General features: G+C 43.4%; 2 protein-coding genes and 1 pseudogene across 19 annotated transcripts in view; all 3 read left to right on the top strand.

Moving 5' to 3' along the window:
* RALGPS1 (Ral GEF with PH domain and SH3 binding motif 1) overlaps window positions 1-7,744 on the top strand; it is a 469,715-nt gene extending 461,971 nt beyond the window's left edge. For 10 of the 14 annotated variants that reach the window (XM_058302893.2, XM_058302897.2, XM_058302905.2 and 7 more), the window contains one exon: window positions 3,211-7,744. In XM_058302893.2, the coding sequence (XP_058158876.1) occupies window positions 3,211-3,240 (30 nt within the window). In that variant the 3' untranslated portion in view covers window positions 3,241-7,744. The remainder of the gene's footprint in view (window positions 1-3,210) is intronic. The other 4 variants (XM_058302906.2, XM_058302900.2, XM_058302901.2 and 1 more) reach the window with 2 other exon arrangements.
* Window positions 7,745-9,101: 1,357 nt separating this feature from the next.
* The window catches only part of GARNL3 (GTPase activating Rap/RanGAP domain like 3), a 215,880-nt gene continuing 207,653 nt past the window's right edge, over window positions 9,102-17,328 (top strand). Inside the window, exon 1 of one of the 5 annotated variants that reach the window (XM_071216986.1) lies at window positions 9,102-9,249. Coding sequence is in view for 1 of the 5 variants with exons in the window: in XM_058302885.1 (XP_058158868.1) it covers window positions 9,680-9,771 (92 nt within the window). In the remaining 4 variants the exon portion in view is untranslated. Of the gene's footprint in view, window positions 9,250-9,586; window positions 9,772-17,328 lie in introns of those variants that run through there. The other 4 variants (XM_058302888.1, XM_058302887.2, XM_058302885.1 and 1 more) reach the window with 4 other exon arrangements.
* LOC101431562 (nucleophosmin pseudogene) lies at window positions 15,972-16,981 on the top strand (annotated as a pseudogene).

The following is a 17,328-nucleotide window of genomic DNA, read 5'->3' as shown; positions in this document are numbered from 1 at the left end:
GTGCCCACTCCCTCTCTGGTTCCAGGCCTTATACTCAATGCTACATGCAGGAACTGACTGAATCCTTATATCACTATGAGGTAGATTCTCTTACTCCATTTAATGATGTGGACACTGAGGCTCAGAAAATGCAGACACTTGTTGCAGGTCCCATAGTTAGTAAGTGTTGGAGCTAGGATCTAACCAGGGTCTGCCTGAGTCCTGACTCCATACTTGTCACCCCTGAGTTCTCCTGCCACACACTTCTCTGGGAGCTGCTGACTTGCTCAGCCTTTTGCAGTTGTGCTAAAGACCTGAAACAATAGCCATGGCTATCCAAGCTTGTGAGAAAAATGCTTGCCCTCTCCCCCAGCACCAGAAGGGGGCTGGAGCTTTCTGTTCTTAGGAGGGTCCGGTGGGCAACACTTGGTCTGTTGGTGCTAGGATTGGTACGCCCATCCTTAAGCATTGATGTCTGTGCTCCCCAGGGTCAGTCACTAGAGGGAGATGGGGAAGTTGGGTTCCCCTCAACAGCCAGTCTGGGGGAAAGCACCACGGCATGGAGTAGATGGTGGCAACTTTGAGGAGGAAAGAAGCTGAGAGTATAAGATAAGCCATCTCATTGCAGGCAGCATCTCTGAGGTCTGAGGGAATCTCAGCAGAGGATTTTCATTTGTAATGTGAATGAGGACATACATGATAAGCTGATCAAAATTATAGATGATCAGAACCTATAAAGCAGAATTAACAAATTGGATGACAAAATCAGGATCCAGAAAGTCCTCTACAAGCCAGACAATAGAACAAGACCAATACAGGGATAAACTTGAGGTATCACAGGGAGGCTCAAAATAAATTGCATTTGAATCTTATGACTCAACTATTCTACTGCAAGGAATGTGTAAGGGATATGCTAACACAGATACACAAAAGTATTTGTTTAAGAATGTTCACTGTAGCATTTTTCTTGATAGAAAAAAAGCCTGGAAACAACCTCAGTGACCCTCAGTAAATCCCAACAGTGCAATATTTGATAGCTATTAAAAGGAATGAGGCAGATGTGTGTGATGGCCTAAAAGGATATCCAAGATATAAATAAAAAACACAAAGAGGATAAGAATATGTAAAGGATGACCTCATTTGTATTAAAATACATATGCATATTTATTGTGTATGTTTATATATGCATAGCATATAAAATTCCTGGACTAATATACAAGAAGCTATAATTCTGTAGTTCCAGAAGCACTACATATGTTTTTTACATTAAACAAATGTAATTGCCTGCCTATAAAATGGGAAAACTAAGAGTTTTGGTTGACAGTCATCTCAAGGTATTCCAAAGTGAACAATTTGTTGAGGCTTAAACAAGACTGATGCCTCCTGAGGCTGCATTAATAGAGGAAGATTGTCCTGATCAGAAGGGTGGCAGTCCTCCTCTCCTCAGCACTGGTCACACCATGCCCAGGACCCTTCATTGGCTCCGGATGCCACCCTGTAATTGCACAGGAGGCTGCAGGAACTCTGGGCAGTGGGCTACCAGGATAGTAGGCTTGGGAATGGCTGTGGGATACTGCTTGGAGCAGTCACACGGAGGAGCTACTGCCCCAGACCAGGGAAAAGTCCAAGGCCTTGGTCTCTGCCCCATGGTGCCCATGAGCTATTTTTGTCCAATTTTCAGACCTGGAAAAGGATATAACTTATTTCTTCTACCTTTTCATTTTTTTTTATTTCAAACTTACTTTCAACCAAATATTCCCACTCTCTGCTGTATGTAATAATAAAAAGTTGGCAACAACCTAAATATTCAACACAAGAGAATTATTGAAATACATCACAGTATATCCATGGGATGGAATACAAAGTGGGTATAATAAAGGCTATTACAGAAATGCATCTATTCACATGAAAAATCTCAGTGACTGGAAGATTTGTTTTCTTTCTCATGGTATTGCATTTTTAAAAATTGTTTTGATTAACACGGAATACATTCAAACCTTGTTTATAACATGTGAAGTATAAAGGATGGCAATAACACAAATACCTATGTGTACCCACCACCCAGCCTCAAAAGCAGAACCTCCCAGAGCCTGGAACACCCCTCTCCCTGTTCCTGTCTTCCTCACACCCACCTACACCCCATAACCATTCTCCTGATTTGTAGCTTAACATTCCTTTATAATTTTAGCGTATCTATTTGATTCCTTAAACAATGTATTGTCTGGGGTGTACTTTTAAAAACTCTTAAAAATAGAACCATATGTGCATACTTTCTATGACTTGCTTTTCTCATGCAACATGTCCCTAAGATTTATCTGTGTCAGTGCGTGTAGCTGTCATTCATTTATTTGTATTGATTTTTTTTATCAGTTCCACTGATGATCCCAAGAATGTTTTACAGCTTTTTGCTATTTTGAACAGTGCTGCTGTGACCATTCTTTTTACTTTCATTGTACAAGGAAATACATTTTTCCCCAGTTCATCATTTTGACCAACTTGACACCAAGATGAATTTGCTTTTTGATGAAATTGCTTCTAATCAGATTTTCATGAGCCCCATGGCAAGGAGATCCAGGGCTGGGGTGGAGGTAGGGGGTATTGGTATCATTGAGGGGAGCAAGAGGCAGGTTGATCTTGGGGCTGGTGGTCTCCTCGGGGAAGAGAGCTAAGGGCCTATATAGGGAGCCACCCTGGGGGCACAGATGTGGGAAGGTCTTAGGAGTCCAGATACCCCCAAACTTACTCCTCCTTGTGTTTCCTCTTGCCTATTCCTGCCATCCCCTAACCACTGCACTAGTTTCTCCTTCAGAGGCATATGCCCCATTCCTGAGGGATTTGTCTCCTTACATCAAGCCCAGCTTTATCTTGATTGGAGGGTAGTGGTTGAAGAGCATGGGCTTTTGCACCTCAGCTCTACCGCTTACTCACCGTATCTTAACCTCTTTAAACCCCAGTTTTCTCATCTTTGTAGTAATGATAATTCTAGTACCTGGCTCATGGGGTTGTTGTAAGGACCCAAGGACACAATCCAAATGAAGTACTCAGAACTGAGCCTGGTGCACAGCGATCACTTAACAAATGATGCTTATCATCATCATCATGCCTTCTCCCTACCTGACCTGTTCATTCACATTCTAACTGGGAAAGACCTGGCCCCATCCATTAGAGACCACTCCTCATCCCCTTCTCAAAGGTTGGAACTTTGACAAGAGTCTGAGCCTTCTCTTCTAGGTACCTGCAAACCTTATGTCATTTGAATAAGTCTCTGCAGGACTTGACATGACTTCAAAGGCATCTGGTATCCCAGCCTGGGACTGATGGAGAAGAGCATGTCCTGGGCACAGGCTATTGGCCAGGTCCTGGAGACTCACAGCCAGACTCAAGGGTACGTGGCTTGCAGCCTCACAGTCCCAGAGGACTCCACCGGTGTGGGATCTACCTGACAGTCCCCAGTGACTTTCACGACACTCATTCTGCAGCACCACCTTGCAGGGCAGTGATTGGACCCCAAACTTTATACCCCACCCTCCCTCTCAAGGCCCTCGTCCAGGAGCTGCTTCTGCAACTAGTGAGCATTTGGCCCACGTTGGGATCTCAGTGCTTTCTACTGCACAAAAGAGTGGACAGTGTTAACCTGTGTGAGGTGCCAGAAAGGAGGCTGGGAGCTGTGGAACAGGCTTTTTAAACCCCAAGTGCATGGGGTTGCTCACCCACAGGGCTGCCTCAGATTTTGTACAACCCCTGAAGCGTCCTCTGTGTGTACGTGCTGTATGTGTGTGTGTGTGTGGTGTGTGCGCAAGAGTGTGAACTCTTCGAGAAACATGCATTTTGGCACAAGACTTGTGACATATCACATTTCATTTGCTTTGAGGCCCTGCTTTAACCTTAAGTTACAGCCTTGTCAACCAAGGAAGGTCAGAGTGAGAGCCCGGATTCCTTCTGTGTTAAGGGTCCCTTGCGTTCTTTTACTGTAAACAAACAATGCCTTAAATTGTGTCTTGTTTTCTGTTCCTATGGGTGCTATTCATCTGGAAGGTCTGCTCCCTGGGCTCCCTGGGTCACTTCTAGGTTCTTGTTGCTGTCAGCCCTTCTGAGACAGGATCCAGCTTCAGGACTGTGGACTGGGCCACTGGCCTGCTTGCTTCCTCCCATCTCCTCTCCCTGGCAGGGTCTGAAGACCCTTTTCTTCTCATCCACTCCCACCATGCCAAAATGAGAGTTGTGACATTTTCTCCCAGCTTCATCAGAAGCAGCTCAGAGTCTGCCATGCTCATCGCGAATGGCTACACAGAAGCTGCTTTGCACCAACCTCTCCCTGCAGGGCAGGGCTTTTGTTCCCATCATCTCTCCCCTTTGCTTCCACTGCCAGGGTGGGGCAAACTGGGAACCCTAATTATGCTGGGAAGCTGAGTGACTCGGAGGCCTTAAGCTACCCCAGTCTTGCCCCCAAATGTCCCAAATGCAGTCACCAGCAAGTTTTCCATCATCTAAGTTCAAGGGTACAGTTGTTGATGACCATGATGACAAGACAGCAAAGCCCAGCTCTACATTCAGTTGAAAGCTCTTCACATGAACAATGTCCTTATATGTCACCTTTTGTCATATTTTAAAGTGACTTATTTTGTACAAATACATTTTTATTTAAAATGATGAATAACTTTTTATCACCATAGTTACTTTTTTTTTCTTTTTAATTTGGGTGTCCTAATTCTGAAAAGGAATCCCTTAAACAGTTTTCTGAAAGAGACTGGGTTTCTGGAGTCCTTGTAGCTGTCATGGTTTCAGAGCTCATGCTGATAGGGCATCAAAAACCTGAAAATTTTTCTGGGCAAGATGCTTCAAAACAATATATAAGCCAGTAAATGGGTAAGAGGTCAATTTTTAAACTACCGAAGCATCTATATTTTTATTAAATGGTCACAACGTTTATGAAAATATGAATGAATTCATGAGGAAAGTAGTTTCCGCCAGGCCTTTTTTCATGGTTGATCTTTCCTGTGCTCAGTAACTAACTAACCCTTTGCTTTTCAGCAAAGACTAGAATACCTGGTTCACATTAGGAGTAACTCCAGATGATAAAGTTGACACCTTCAAACTTTGGCCATGGGTGTTTTGCAAACCCACCCATATCTGAGCTCCAGATGTGTATACCTAATTCATGCCAACAACTTACACAAATTAGCACCTAGATGCTGAATGAAAATGCCAAACACTTCAGATACTTCTGACTAGAACCATGCAGTGTTAACACTTTAGTCTAAATTGACTCTAATTCTACTGATTAACTTTAAAAATTAGTCTTACCTTTCAATGAAAGTGCAAGACTGGACCATCAGCTATTTATTTTCCTTTGATTTCTCCACTCTTCACACTGTCCTGGTTTCTCTTACATGAAATATTATGGATGCCAATCCAAAAGACCTCTGAATCATATAATGTTCTCCCCCTTTACACATTTTTCTTTCTTTCTCAAATGTTTTATTCTGAATTTAATTTGAATAGCACAATCACGATTCTTTTCAGTGTTTAGTTTTCTCACTAAGACTGATCCCATCTTCTCTTCAAGAACATTCTTAGCTTGGAATCTTGAAAAATCTGTTTAGACCTTTTGAAAAGGGTCTTTTAGAACCCCTAAGAACCTTGAACACACCAGAAAAGTAACAGAGAAGAAGGTGAAACATATTTAGTTCTCCAAGGAGGGCTCAGGGCCAAGCATGTGAGTATGTTAAATGTCTTACCAATGTTGGTGTATGTCTCAAGCTGTAGATAAGGAGGCCTGCAAAGCCTGGGATAGAGAGGATCAGGCACAAGCCACAAAGAAGAAAAGTTCATAGGTAGATTCTCACCCTTGTGGGAAATATTTCTGTGTTTTGCTCCTTGACTGTACATATTACACAAGTGTTTGTGAAACCATAGAAAGTGAAATGTCTTATATGCATATGCTGTAACCATTGTTTTTAAGCAAACAGATCATAACATCCAAAAATGAAAACTGTAGAATATTCTAGTATGATATCCCAAAAATAGCTCACTCACCTCTCGCTGGGATTTGACTCTTTTGCCCCCTTGATTGGACACATTTTGTAACTCAAGGTCAGCCAAGTGCATTGTGGCAACTGAAATATTTCGTGTAGGGTTGATTTGGTGGAGAGCAGTAGAAATACTGTTCTGAGTATCTCCCGTGAGAGAGTACAGCCTCCATTCCCTTCCATGACTAGAAGTCCCTTCATCACCCTGTCAGTCTGTAGACCCTAAGGAGGAAGATGCTTGAAGGAATTCTGTTTAGGAGAGAACCCATTTTCTTGCCAACTGAATTTATAAAGCATTTTTTTCTTACCAAGCTGGAAAATATTTGTTTCATTATCTTCTTCCTACCTCCCAAGCCCAAGAGGTATATCTTTAGAATGTTCTTTTTTCAGGTGGAAAATGGTCCATGAAAATGGGAAGCCATTTGCAGCAGAGTCTATTTTCATCCCACAGGTAAAGTACAGAGTTCTGTGCCCACATCACTAATTCTTCTAACCACCAGGTGAACATTGCCAAAAACTCTGCTTAGCTTTTGTGTGTGTGTGACTCCAGAAATGATTTTAATCAGCCCCACATCATGTCAACATGTGTGATTTCATGTTAAAAAAAAAAAAAAAACCCTGCAAGATTCCCTTTGAAATAACCAATGCTCTGCACAAAACCATTCATGCATTCATTCACATCCCTATATGCCAGGCAGGCTCTACCAGGGATATAAATGGCTGAGAACAGACCTGATCCCTGCCTTCATGGAGCTCACCACCCAATGAGCAAATAATCTTCACGCATTTCTTCTGGCAAGACCTGCCTCTCCTAGCATTGGATACAAATCTTGTGCACAGATTTTTTCAGAAAGGCTTCATAAGGCTCAACAGACTGAATAGCCTCTATCTGCGTGTTCAGTTGCAATGAAGACTAGATGAAGTTGCTGTCCTAGAGGCTGGTTGGCCCAGAACAGCCATACACAGAATGATGGTTGAGTACACTGAGGACTTCAAGGTGGGATGCGAACAGGGTCAGAATGTTCACAGTATTTACTTCATTGTTTTTTTTAAAATTTATTTCAATGTGAAATAGAAGTACAGCATGCATTAGTGCAATAGCTGCATTTTCTTGGGTGTTGAAAACCTGTACTATGGACTTTAGACCACATCGCAGCCCTATGCTGCATAGACAACCCCGAAATCCCTGCTCACAGCCGCAATGCAATGGATCATCTGTCCATTTTATAACCCTTAATCTCTTTATCCATTTCTGAACGACTGTGACCATTCAGTAAGAAAACAGTAGTAATTAATTAGTACAGTATAATCTTGAATAAATTTTGTGCCAAAATGCATGGTTTTCCACTTAGCATTCAAAATGTTGCATAGAGAATAGTTTTCAATTTCTTATGTATTCTTCAAAGTAAGTTGAAAATCAGTTTCTACATTTTAATTTGTTTGTTAAACCTGTTGCACTCTCCTGGGCTGTCTTCTTTTTTTTTTTTTTTTTCCAGCAGACCCCTGCATGCAGTTGTGTAAAGACTTTCTCTAATTCTTGTGAATTGTCTTACCCACAATAACTACTGAACAGCAGCCCTCTGTGGGATTCTTTAGATTTTTGGTGAAGTATTTTGTTACCTCAGTCTTGTATCAAGTTGCTGTATTTTTCAGCTTGTTACACTGATAATTGTTTCACTAATTAAATACTTTACAAACATCTTTGTTTACTTTGAAATTAAATGTTTTCCAATGAATATTGAATTTATTGGAGTCACATTCATTCACTTAGCCAACAGTTGCTATGTGAGATACAGATATGAAGGAGATGTGGGCATAAAAGAGACATGCGGGGCATAAAGGAGGCATGGGGCACTCAGAGTCCACCGAAGAAGTGACTAAAACATAGATAACATATAGGCGCAGTGCCCTCAGGAAGGGACAGAGTGCTGTGGACACTCTAGGGAGGCTTTAAAGGACATTTGGAGATCAGGTTCACCTTGCACAGTACATGGGTCAGAGGAGGCAGGAAACAAATGAGAAAGAGCAGGATGAAGTTGGGAGAAAGTATATGCTGACAGGAGTTGATGTTAGGCAAAAAAAAAAAAAAGAAGAAATAACCCATCTAAGTTGCTTAAGAAAAAAAGAGAAAATATTACAAGAGTGTCTCAGGGAAACTTGTGGGGAGGACCAAAGTGGGTTCTCAAGAGGGGCTGGAATAAGACACCGAAAGCCCTCATCAGCTAAGGCAGCCATTTCACATCTTTATCCAGGGCTCCCAAGGGCTCCTCTCTGGGCATCCGTTTCATTCTCCCCAGACTGGCTTCTCTGCTTGAAGGTGTAGCAGCAAGGCAGTCCAGGCCTTAGGAAGAAAGCATCTGGAGTCACGGAGGGAGTGTATGCAAGGGAGTGACGATCCAAGTTGATCTTGGGAACCCCAGCGCTGCCCGCCTCAGTTCCCCAGTTAATGCCTTCTAAAGCGGCAGTGATTCTCCTAGGATACTCCCACACACCCCTGCAGGTTCTGCGCCACCGTCCCAGTTCTAGGTCAGCATTGCCCCTCCTTCCCTAGCTGTGGCGAAGTCCTGCCTACAGAGGTGGCCCGTAGCTGACCTCCTCCTCATGATTTAGATGGCACAGAGACACCCCAGCTTTGCTCAGATTGGGTCGCTGCCCTCACCCCCAAAGCAGTCAAGGGCTCTGAGACGGACTTGGGGAAAAGGTAAGGATGGGAGGAGAGAGTGGTCACTTCCTCAGTCAAGACGAACTCACAGCTAGTCTGTAAAGCTCCGACCTGTCAGCCTCACTGCGTCAGGACCACAAATGGCCACCAGGAGACAGCAGTATCTCTCCTGGCTAGATGTGGAGATCCCCGAGCAAACACAGACTTTCCGAAGAAGTCTTAGCCACCAGAACCGCCACCGTACCCCGGCGCGGAGCCGGGCTGGAGGCGGCGAGCCCCGAGAGGTGACAGGATGAGGCGCGCGGGCGGGGCCATGTGGTGTGGGCGTGGCCTGGCTGCGGGCTGAGCCGGGGAGGGGCGGTGCTCTGGGTGGGGTCGGCCCGAGGGTGGGCCCGTCTGGGCCCAGACTAGGGGTTTACGAGAGAAGAGGCGGGGCTTTAGGGGGCGGGGTCGTGCCCCTGGGCGGGACGCGAGGAAGGGCGGCCCCTGGAGCGGGCGATGGAAAGATAGAACGGGCTTGGAGGAGCTGAGGTGAGGATGGGCTGGGCCGTGAGGGGCTCGAGGATACAGAACCTTTAGGTAAGGGCAGGATCCGCCCAGGAGCTCAGTAGCGGAGGGGAAGGTGGGCCAGGCCCTGCTCTGCGCTGACGGGCAAGGGCCGGGAGGGCCGGGGCCGTGGACGGTACCGAGCTGAGGAAGGGTTGGGCGCTTAGGGCCCTGGGCCCCGCAGAGGTGCGAAGGGCGGACCTGGGGCAACCCGGCGGGAGCGGCACTGGAGGGGCGTGGTCGGAGCCCGAGGCGGGCGGGAGCCGGGCCTGGATCTCCCGTAGCGGCGCGGGGAGGGCTGGGCTGGGGCTCGGGGCGGGGCCGGCTGGGGGCGGGGCCTGGTCCCGGTGGAGGGGCGCAGGGCGGGGCGTGGGCTGCAGCGCGCGAGCCGAGAGCCAGCCGAGCCCCGCCGAGGCCCGAGCCCACCCGAGTGCGCCCGAGCCCGCGGCCCCCGCCCGGGGCGATGGAGCTGGAGTCCGGCGGGGCGGCCGCTGCGCTCCTGCGGCAGAAGAGGGCAGCGCTGCGACGCAGGGGGTGCAGCTTCGAGAGCCCCAGGTACCGGGGAGGGGTGCGGCTGGGAGGGGAGAGGGAGCCGGCCACGTGGGGGTGGGGGTGGCGGTCTGAGGAGGCAGAGGATGGCGCGGCCGTAGGGTGAGAAGGGGGCGGTGGAGGGTCTGAGGGGGCTCAGGCGAGGAAGCCTCGGCCGATTGGCCGGGGGTCTGAGGCGTGCTAGGCGGCCCAAGCGGGAGGTTGGGGAGCGGGAGCGCCTCATAAAAACCTGTCGAGTGCCGGGAAGCCAGACCCGGAGAAGTCCTCCAACCGTCGGTCCTGGGGCGGGCTCCGAGCAAACCCTGTGTCTCTAGGCGGTTTACAGGCTGTGAAGAGTGTGCGCTGCCCGCTACTTGTAAATGCTCAAGGACAAGGTCGAGAACCAGCCCCCTGAAGTCCAAAGGAGGTCTCTTTTCTCCTTGGAGGCGCTGGCAATTCTGCGCTAGCCCAGAACTGAGGCCGGCTCCAGCCGCCTCCGCCGGCCCCGCCCTTTCCCCCAGCGTGCAGGGCCACCTCCGGCCGGTCTTCCTCGCCGACGCCTTTCCTGTGCCCGGGATGCAGGTGCACCCCTCTTTCCCCACTCCTTGGATCCTCAGTTCTCTCCTCTTTGAAACCTTGCCTCACAGACGCGTCTTCCATTGCGGGGCTTGGTGCCCCTCCTGCTCTGCCAGACTCATGCCTTCAGGGGGCGGTTTCTTGTCTTGAGTGGATTCTCCAGCTTCAACATTCTGAAGTCTGCCCTACCATTTTTTCAGGCTCCTGATGTCTCCTAGATAACTCCAGCAGCTTCCCAACAAGAGTTTCTGTCTTTATTTTTACACCTCTTAAATCCACATCCTAACTGGCCGCTGAAGGGATCTCACACCAACACCCTGAAGAGCACTCAGTCTCCCACAGCAGCGTTGAGGACTGGGGTGGGAGCCAAGGAAAGGCACTGAGGCAGAAAGGCGGGCTCAAACCAACAGGGAAACAAACCAACAAACCAGGATCCCTAATGTGAGGGGCGAGGCCCTTATCTCTCCATCCTCAGCTCTTGGTATACCTTTGGTGTTCCAGCAATGCTGGATGAGAGTGTAAGCATCATGAGGATAGGGACCATGGCTCTCCTGTCCACTGCTGTACCCCAGAACCTGGCTAAGGGTCTGGCCCATCAGAGACCTTAAAATCTGTTGAATGAATAAATGCCTAACCAGATGGTAATTCCTCCCTTATGCCTTGCTGTCTCATCTGTGCCTTTACTCATATCATGCTCTTTTCTCTGCTTAGAATGTTCTTTCCTTTATTCCTTGGATAACAGCTATCCCTCCTTTTCTGGGAAGCTTTCTGTGAACCCCATGCTGAGCTCTGAGCTGTATCAACAATCAATGTGTATATGTGTTATTCCACATATTATTGTGTGTGATTACCTGGATAATATGTCTCCCCCCTGGACTGGAAGAACCTGAAAAAATATGGTCTCTGTCCTTAATTTAGTATAAGAATTTTCTCACATTTTTAAAGAAAACTTTTAAATTGCTGCACAGTATTCTGTCAAAGGGATAAATTGCAATTTATTTAACCCAACCATTTTTATTGGACTTGTATTTTATTTCTGGTTTTTCATTCTTCCTAAAAATGTAGTGAATCCATGTGCATAAGTTTATATATACAGAGGTATTGATATCTTTAGGATAAATTCATAGAAATGATGGGAATAATTGGATCAAAGAAAATGAACATTTTAAAGCCTTTTGAAGCATAATGCCAAATTGTCCACTAGAAAAGTCGTACCAATTTGCCATTCCTCCAAGAGTGTTCATACACGTGCCTGTTTCTTCCCATCCTCAATATTGGAGATTATCATTTATAAATACTTGCCACAGTGGTACCTTAATTTAATTTGAATTTGTTTAGTAATGAGGTGAAACTTTTTATTTTTTTAATTCATAATTTATGTTTTTTCTTGTTGAAGTATAATGAAATACTTTATTTTTTGTTTAGAATATGTGTCTTTTTATTTTTATTTTTTGTATCTTTTCCTTATTGAATTGAAGCACTTTGTTTATTAAAGGAATTAACCTCTGTCAAATGTATAGCAAGTATTTTTTCCAATTCACTATTTGCCTTTTAACTACCTTTATGGTATTACTTGATAAAGTTTTTGTTATTGTTTTGTTTATTTAGTCAAATCTGTGAGACTTCCCTAATTTAGATAAATATTCACCTGCAATTTCTCCTTTTACTTTTGTTGCTTTAAAAAAAATTACCTCTTTAATCCAGTGATTCTAAAACATGGCTATGCGCTATAATCACCTGTGGAACATCTTACCATACAGGTGTGTGGGTTTGTACCCCAGGTCTATTGATCCAGAAAGTTCAGGGTAATGCTGAGTGTGTTCAGAAAGCTCTGTGGATGATTAAGATGGGCAAGCAGGGTGAAAGCCTCTGCGAGCATGTTGTCAGGTTAGCCTCTCTTACTCCAAAGCCCCAATTACTTTTCGTTTCTTACTGTATCAAGTTTAAATGTCACTGCCTGATGTTTAGAGCCTTTAGAATCTGGTTTAAGCATATCTGCCCAATCATCTTATTGGTATCAGGAGAAAAAAGTATTGTTTTCAGGATGGTGACTGTATTAGTCAGCCAAAGGGGTGCTGATGCAAAATACCAGAAATCTGCTGGTCGTTATAAAGGGTATTTATTTGGGGTAGGAACTTACAGATACCAGGCAATAAAGCATAAGTTACTTCCCTCACCAAAGACTATTTGGAGCGAGATGGCTGCCAGTGTCTGCGAGGGTTCAGGCTTCCTGGGTTCTTAGTTCCTGGGGCTTGCTTTTCTCTGGGTTCAAGGTTTCTTTCTTCCTGGGGCTGGCTTCTCTTTCCTCTGGGAGCTTACTTGCCGGGCTCCAGCTTAAGTCTTCAGCATCAAACTCCAACACCAAAACTCCAACATTAAAAGCCCTCAACTCTGTTCTTTGCCATACCTTTTATCTGTGAGTCCCCTTGGTGGGGACTCAGTCATGCCCAGGTACAGATTAAATACAAGCATAATCTAATATCTATGTTTGGAATTCATAACCATATCAAACTGCTACAGTGACGTTGTGTGACTCTCTTTAATAAAGGTCCCATGTCAGTTCTGTAACTGGTATGCAGACACAGCAAGCTAATGAAAGTAAAGGAGCAAGGACTAGCTCAGGTACTAGGCATTCTGGCAGGTGACAATGGAAAAGACTAGCTGGGAAACCTGAAGAGGCAGCGCTGACTGCAGGCAGTAGGGCAAGATGCTTATGCTATTAAATTGCCTGTCCTAGATGGTTTGCTATCATTCTTTTGTAAGTTAGTATCAGATAGTGGTCAAGAACAAGGATTTTGGAGTGAAATAGATGTAGGTTCAAGTTTCTTTCCTTTCCTTTCACTTACTAGATGTGTGAACTTGGACAAGTTGTTTAACCCTCTGAACCTCAATGAACTCATTTTTAAAATGACAGAAACACCTATCTCACAGTGTTCATGTGTGCTTTAATGAACTACTTACGCAAATTACTAAAAACATGCCTGGTACAAGCATTAAAAAATAATAACTGCTATGAACAAAAACATTCAACATTTATATGAAAGTTCTCATCCCTTCCCCAGCCTTACTAAAATTCTACCTTTGTCCATTTTGTTTCTCTGCTCCCCTGCCCTTAGAGGATAGTTCTGCCTTTCTCCTTTGCATTTTTAAGTTCCAGATTTAAAAAGAGAGGGAGGGAGGAGCAGGAGAAGAGGTACATGAGCATTGGTTAGAATTGGCTGAGAAAAAACTTTTAGAGGATATTTAGAGGTGAGAGGTATAGAAACACCTATTTTGTATGAGAGAGGCTAATAGTAAAAGGGATTTTAAGAAATCTGTTGTTCTTGCTCCTTTGTGGTTATCAAGAAATACAATTAATGAACCTGAGTTATTTGTAAGTTATTCTCTGATCAAAGAATCTCAATATTGGGTCTTCCCTCAGGAAGGCAAAGAAGGCTAAGTACTCCAGGTTTACATTCTACCAATGTACAATCCCAGCAGAAAATAGTGTCTCTTTCTCACTGTCCCAGCACATGTCCCAGGCTTGGGATTCTATGCTTAACCCTGAACAAATCTTTTGTCCAGTAGGGAATGAAACATGCTGATTGGTTAGGCCTGGGTCATGTGTCCAACTCAGAATTGAGGGGTTAGATCAATTCCATCCAGAAGGACCAAAACTCAGTGAATTCCCAAAAGGAAGGGGTATATATACTGGGTCACCCAAAAAAAACCAAACACTAAAACCAAAGTGTCATTGTATCTGGAAAGCTTGTTCAAAATACAGGCGCCCAGACCCACCCCAGAATCACATAATTAGGGTTTTTTGTTTTGTTTTGTTTTTTGCTCTAGCTGTAAAATACTCACCTAGTTATATAATTTGTGGTTACTAAGTTTAGCCATAGTAGGTGCAGAGTCCTACCATAGACAGAAGATTTTGAATTACAAATGAAAAACATCTTTTCTACTTTCTCCAGTACGGCTTCCTACATGGTAGCTTCCTTTCTAGTGAGAACAAATTTGATGCCAAGACAAATGCTTTCTTGTTCCTGGATATTGTTGTTCAGGCGGAGATAAGTTCAGAAAAGAACAATTATCCATTATGCATTGAGCCACCGTCTCTTCTTCTTAAGTTTTTCCTGACTCTAAGATTTATTTTTCTTTTTTTTTTTCTAGGAGACTTATTTTTTCAGGTAGTTTTGTAAACAAGTATTTTAATGTGAGCTATTCTCATATTCTTCATTCCTCTATATTGTGTTCTTTTTGTTTATGCCAGACCCATTATTATTTAATCACAAATAAATCTTCCCCTGTCAGTTTTCTTTTGGAAAAACAGCAGTCTTCCTAGGAGAGACTATTACAAACTGTCTTGTATCAGGCTGACATAATAGGCTCTTAGGGCCAACAGAAGAAAATTAATTTTCATATTATGGCTGTTCCCCTAAGAGAAAGAAAAGAACAATTTTTATTATTCACTAAGATCTTAAGTTAATGCAAACCAGCTTCCTTTCTTGGAGGAAATTAGTTTTGCTTTAGAAGGTTAATATGATATATTATGCTTGGTTGTCTGGTTTCCAAACTTGAGACTCTGAAGAGAGATGAAGTCTGACAGACAATGCTGTAGAAAAATTATAAAAGGATTAGCTTATACAGTGAGACTCCCTGCTTCTTTTCCTGGGGAAAAATTTTCGAAAGCAGCATGTAGAAAATACGAACCACACATCTGGTTGTCTCTGGAGCTAGGATCTTAGAGCACAGAGGATAGTAAGCAAATATGAATTAGCAATAAGCATGGCTGCCCAAAGAGATACATGTAGAAAAGTGTTCACTACAGGATTGTTTGTAATCATTAAAATAAAAAACTTCCATCAGTAGTGTAATAAATATAATACTGTGCATCTGTTCAAGAGATTGATGTGGATATATATTTCTGGGCTGGAAGGAAGTGACTTCTGGTAGTAACAGATGTGTAGAAATACATATGCAGTTTAAAATTTTCTAATAGCCATATTTTAAAAAGCTAAAAGAAACAGGTGAAATTAATTTTAATAATTTATTTTATTTAGTTCATTATATCTAAAACATTATCATTTCAGCATGTTATCAATATAAAACATTATAGTTTACATTTTTGGTACTGGCTTTGAAGTCTGGTGTATATTTTACGTTTACAGCAAATTTCAATTCAGACTAGCCACATTTTTTTAAGTGCTCAATTGTTACATGTGGTTGGTGGCTACCGAATTGGACAGTGCAGCAGACGATGCATGAAGTGCTATTTGTTTTCTGTTTTTAAAATATGACAGTAAATCATGGTGAAGCAGGGAAAGGTGAAAACTTTTGTGAGAAAAAAACTAACAAACAGGGGTATCAGGAGACTTTGGGAAAAAGGAACCAATAAATGAACTTTATCAGCCAGGAAAGGTGACTATGATTTGGTGAACTTTGACTAACTGTTCGTATAAATCTCAAATAAAATTTAGATGAGACTTAATGTGATTTTTAAAATTTATTTTGGGAAAACAAGATTATTATAAATAAATAGTCTTACGCATTTGCCAAGAATGTTTTCATTAATCAAGAACGAAAGTCAGAGGTTCGAAGACGATCAGATACCGTCGTAGTTCCGACCATAAACGATGCTGACTGGCAATGCAGCGGCGTTATTCCCATGTTGCCTAGCTCTGTCCGCCTTCTCTCCCATCTAAGTGCGTGCCCCACCACCCCATGGAAGATTCGATGGACATGGACATGAGCCCCCTGAGGCCCCAGAACTATCTTTTTGGTTGTGAACTAAAAACTGACAAAGATTATCACTTTAAAGTAGATAATGATGAAAATGAGCACCAGTTATCTTTAAGAACGGTCAGTTTAGGAACTGGTGCAAAGGATGAATTGCATATTGTTGAAGCAGAGGCAATAAATTATGAAGGCAGTCCAATTAAAGTAACACTGGCAACTTTGAAAATGTCTATACAGCCAACGGTTTCCCTTGGAGGCTTTGAAATAACACCACCGGTTGTCTTATGATTGAAGTTGGTTCTGGGCCTGTGCATATAGTGGACAGCACTTAGTAGCTGTAGAGGAAGATGCAGAGTCAGAAGATGAAGAGGAGGAGGATGTGAAACTCTTAAGCATATCTGGAAAGTGATCTGCCCCTGCAAGTAATAGCAAGGTTCCACAGAAAAAAGTAAAACTTGCTGATGAAGATGATGACGATGAAGATGATGATGATGATGATTTTGATGATGAGGAAACGGAAGAAAAAGATCCACTGAAGAAATCTATCAGAGAAACTCCAGCCAAAAATGCACAAAAATAAAACCAGAATGGAAAAGACTCAAAACCATCAACACCAAAATCAAAAGGTCAAGAATCCTTCAAAAAACAGGAAAAAAACTCCTAAAACACTGAAAGGACCTACTTCTCTAGAAGACAGTAAAGCAAAAATGCAAGCAAGTATAGAAAAAAGGTGGTTCTCTTCCCAAAATGGAATCCAAATTCATCAATTATGAGAAGAACTGCTTCCAGGTGACTGACCAGGAGGCTATTCAAGATCTCTGGCAGTGGAGGAAGTCTCTTTAAGAAAATAGTTTGAACAGTTAGTTAAAATTTTCTGTCTTATTTCATTTCTGTAACAGTTGATATCTGGCTGTCCTTTTTATAATGCAGAGTGAGAACTTTCCCTACCATGTCTGATAAATGTTGTCCATTTGCTAAGAATGTGGTGTCCAAAATGCCTGTTTAGTTTTTAAAGATGGAACTCCACCCTTTGCTTGGTTTTAAATATGTATGGAATGTTATGATGGGACATAGTAATAGCAGTGTTCAGACAAATGGAAATGGCGGGGAGACAAAATGTACATGTGAAATAAACTTAGTATTTTAATAAAGTAATAAATAGTCTTATAAAAAGAGAAAGAGGGAGTGATTTTATGTGTCAAATGCTGCTGATGGGTCAAGCAAAATGAAGAACTGAGAACTGACCATTGGGTTTAGCATCATCTGGGTAATTGGTGGCCTTTGACAAGA

Source organism: Dasypus novemcinctus, chromosome 8 (genome assembly GCF_030445035.2).
Source record: "Dasypus novemcinctus isolate mDasNov1 chromosome 8, mDasNov1.1.hap2, whole genome shotgun sequence".
Lineage (NCBI taxonomy): Eukaryota > Metazoa > Chordata > Mammalia > Cingulata > Dasypodidae > Dasypus > Dasypus novemcinctus.
This window is presented reverse-complemented; position numbering and strand designations above follow the sequence as displayed.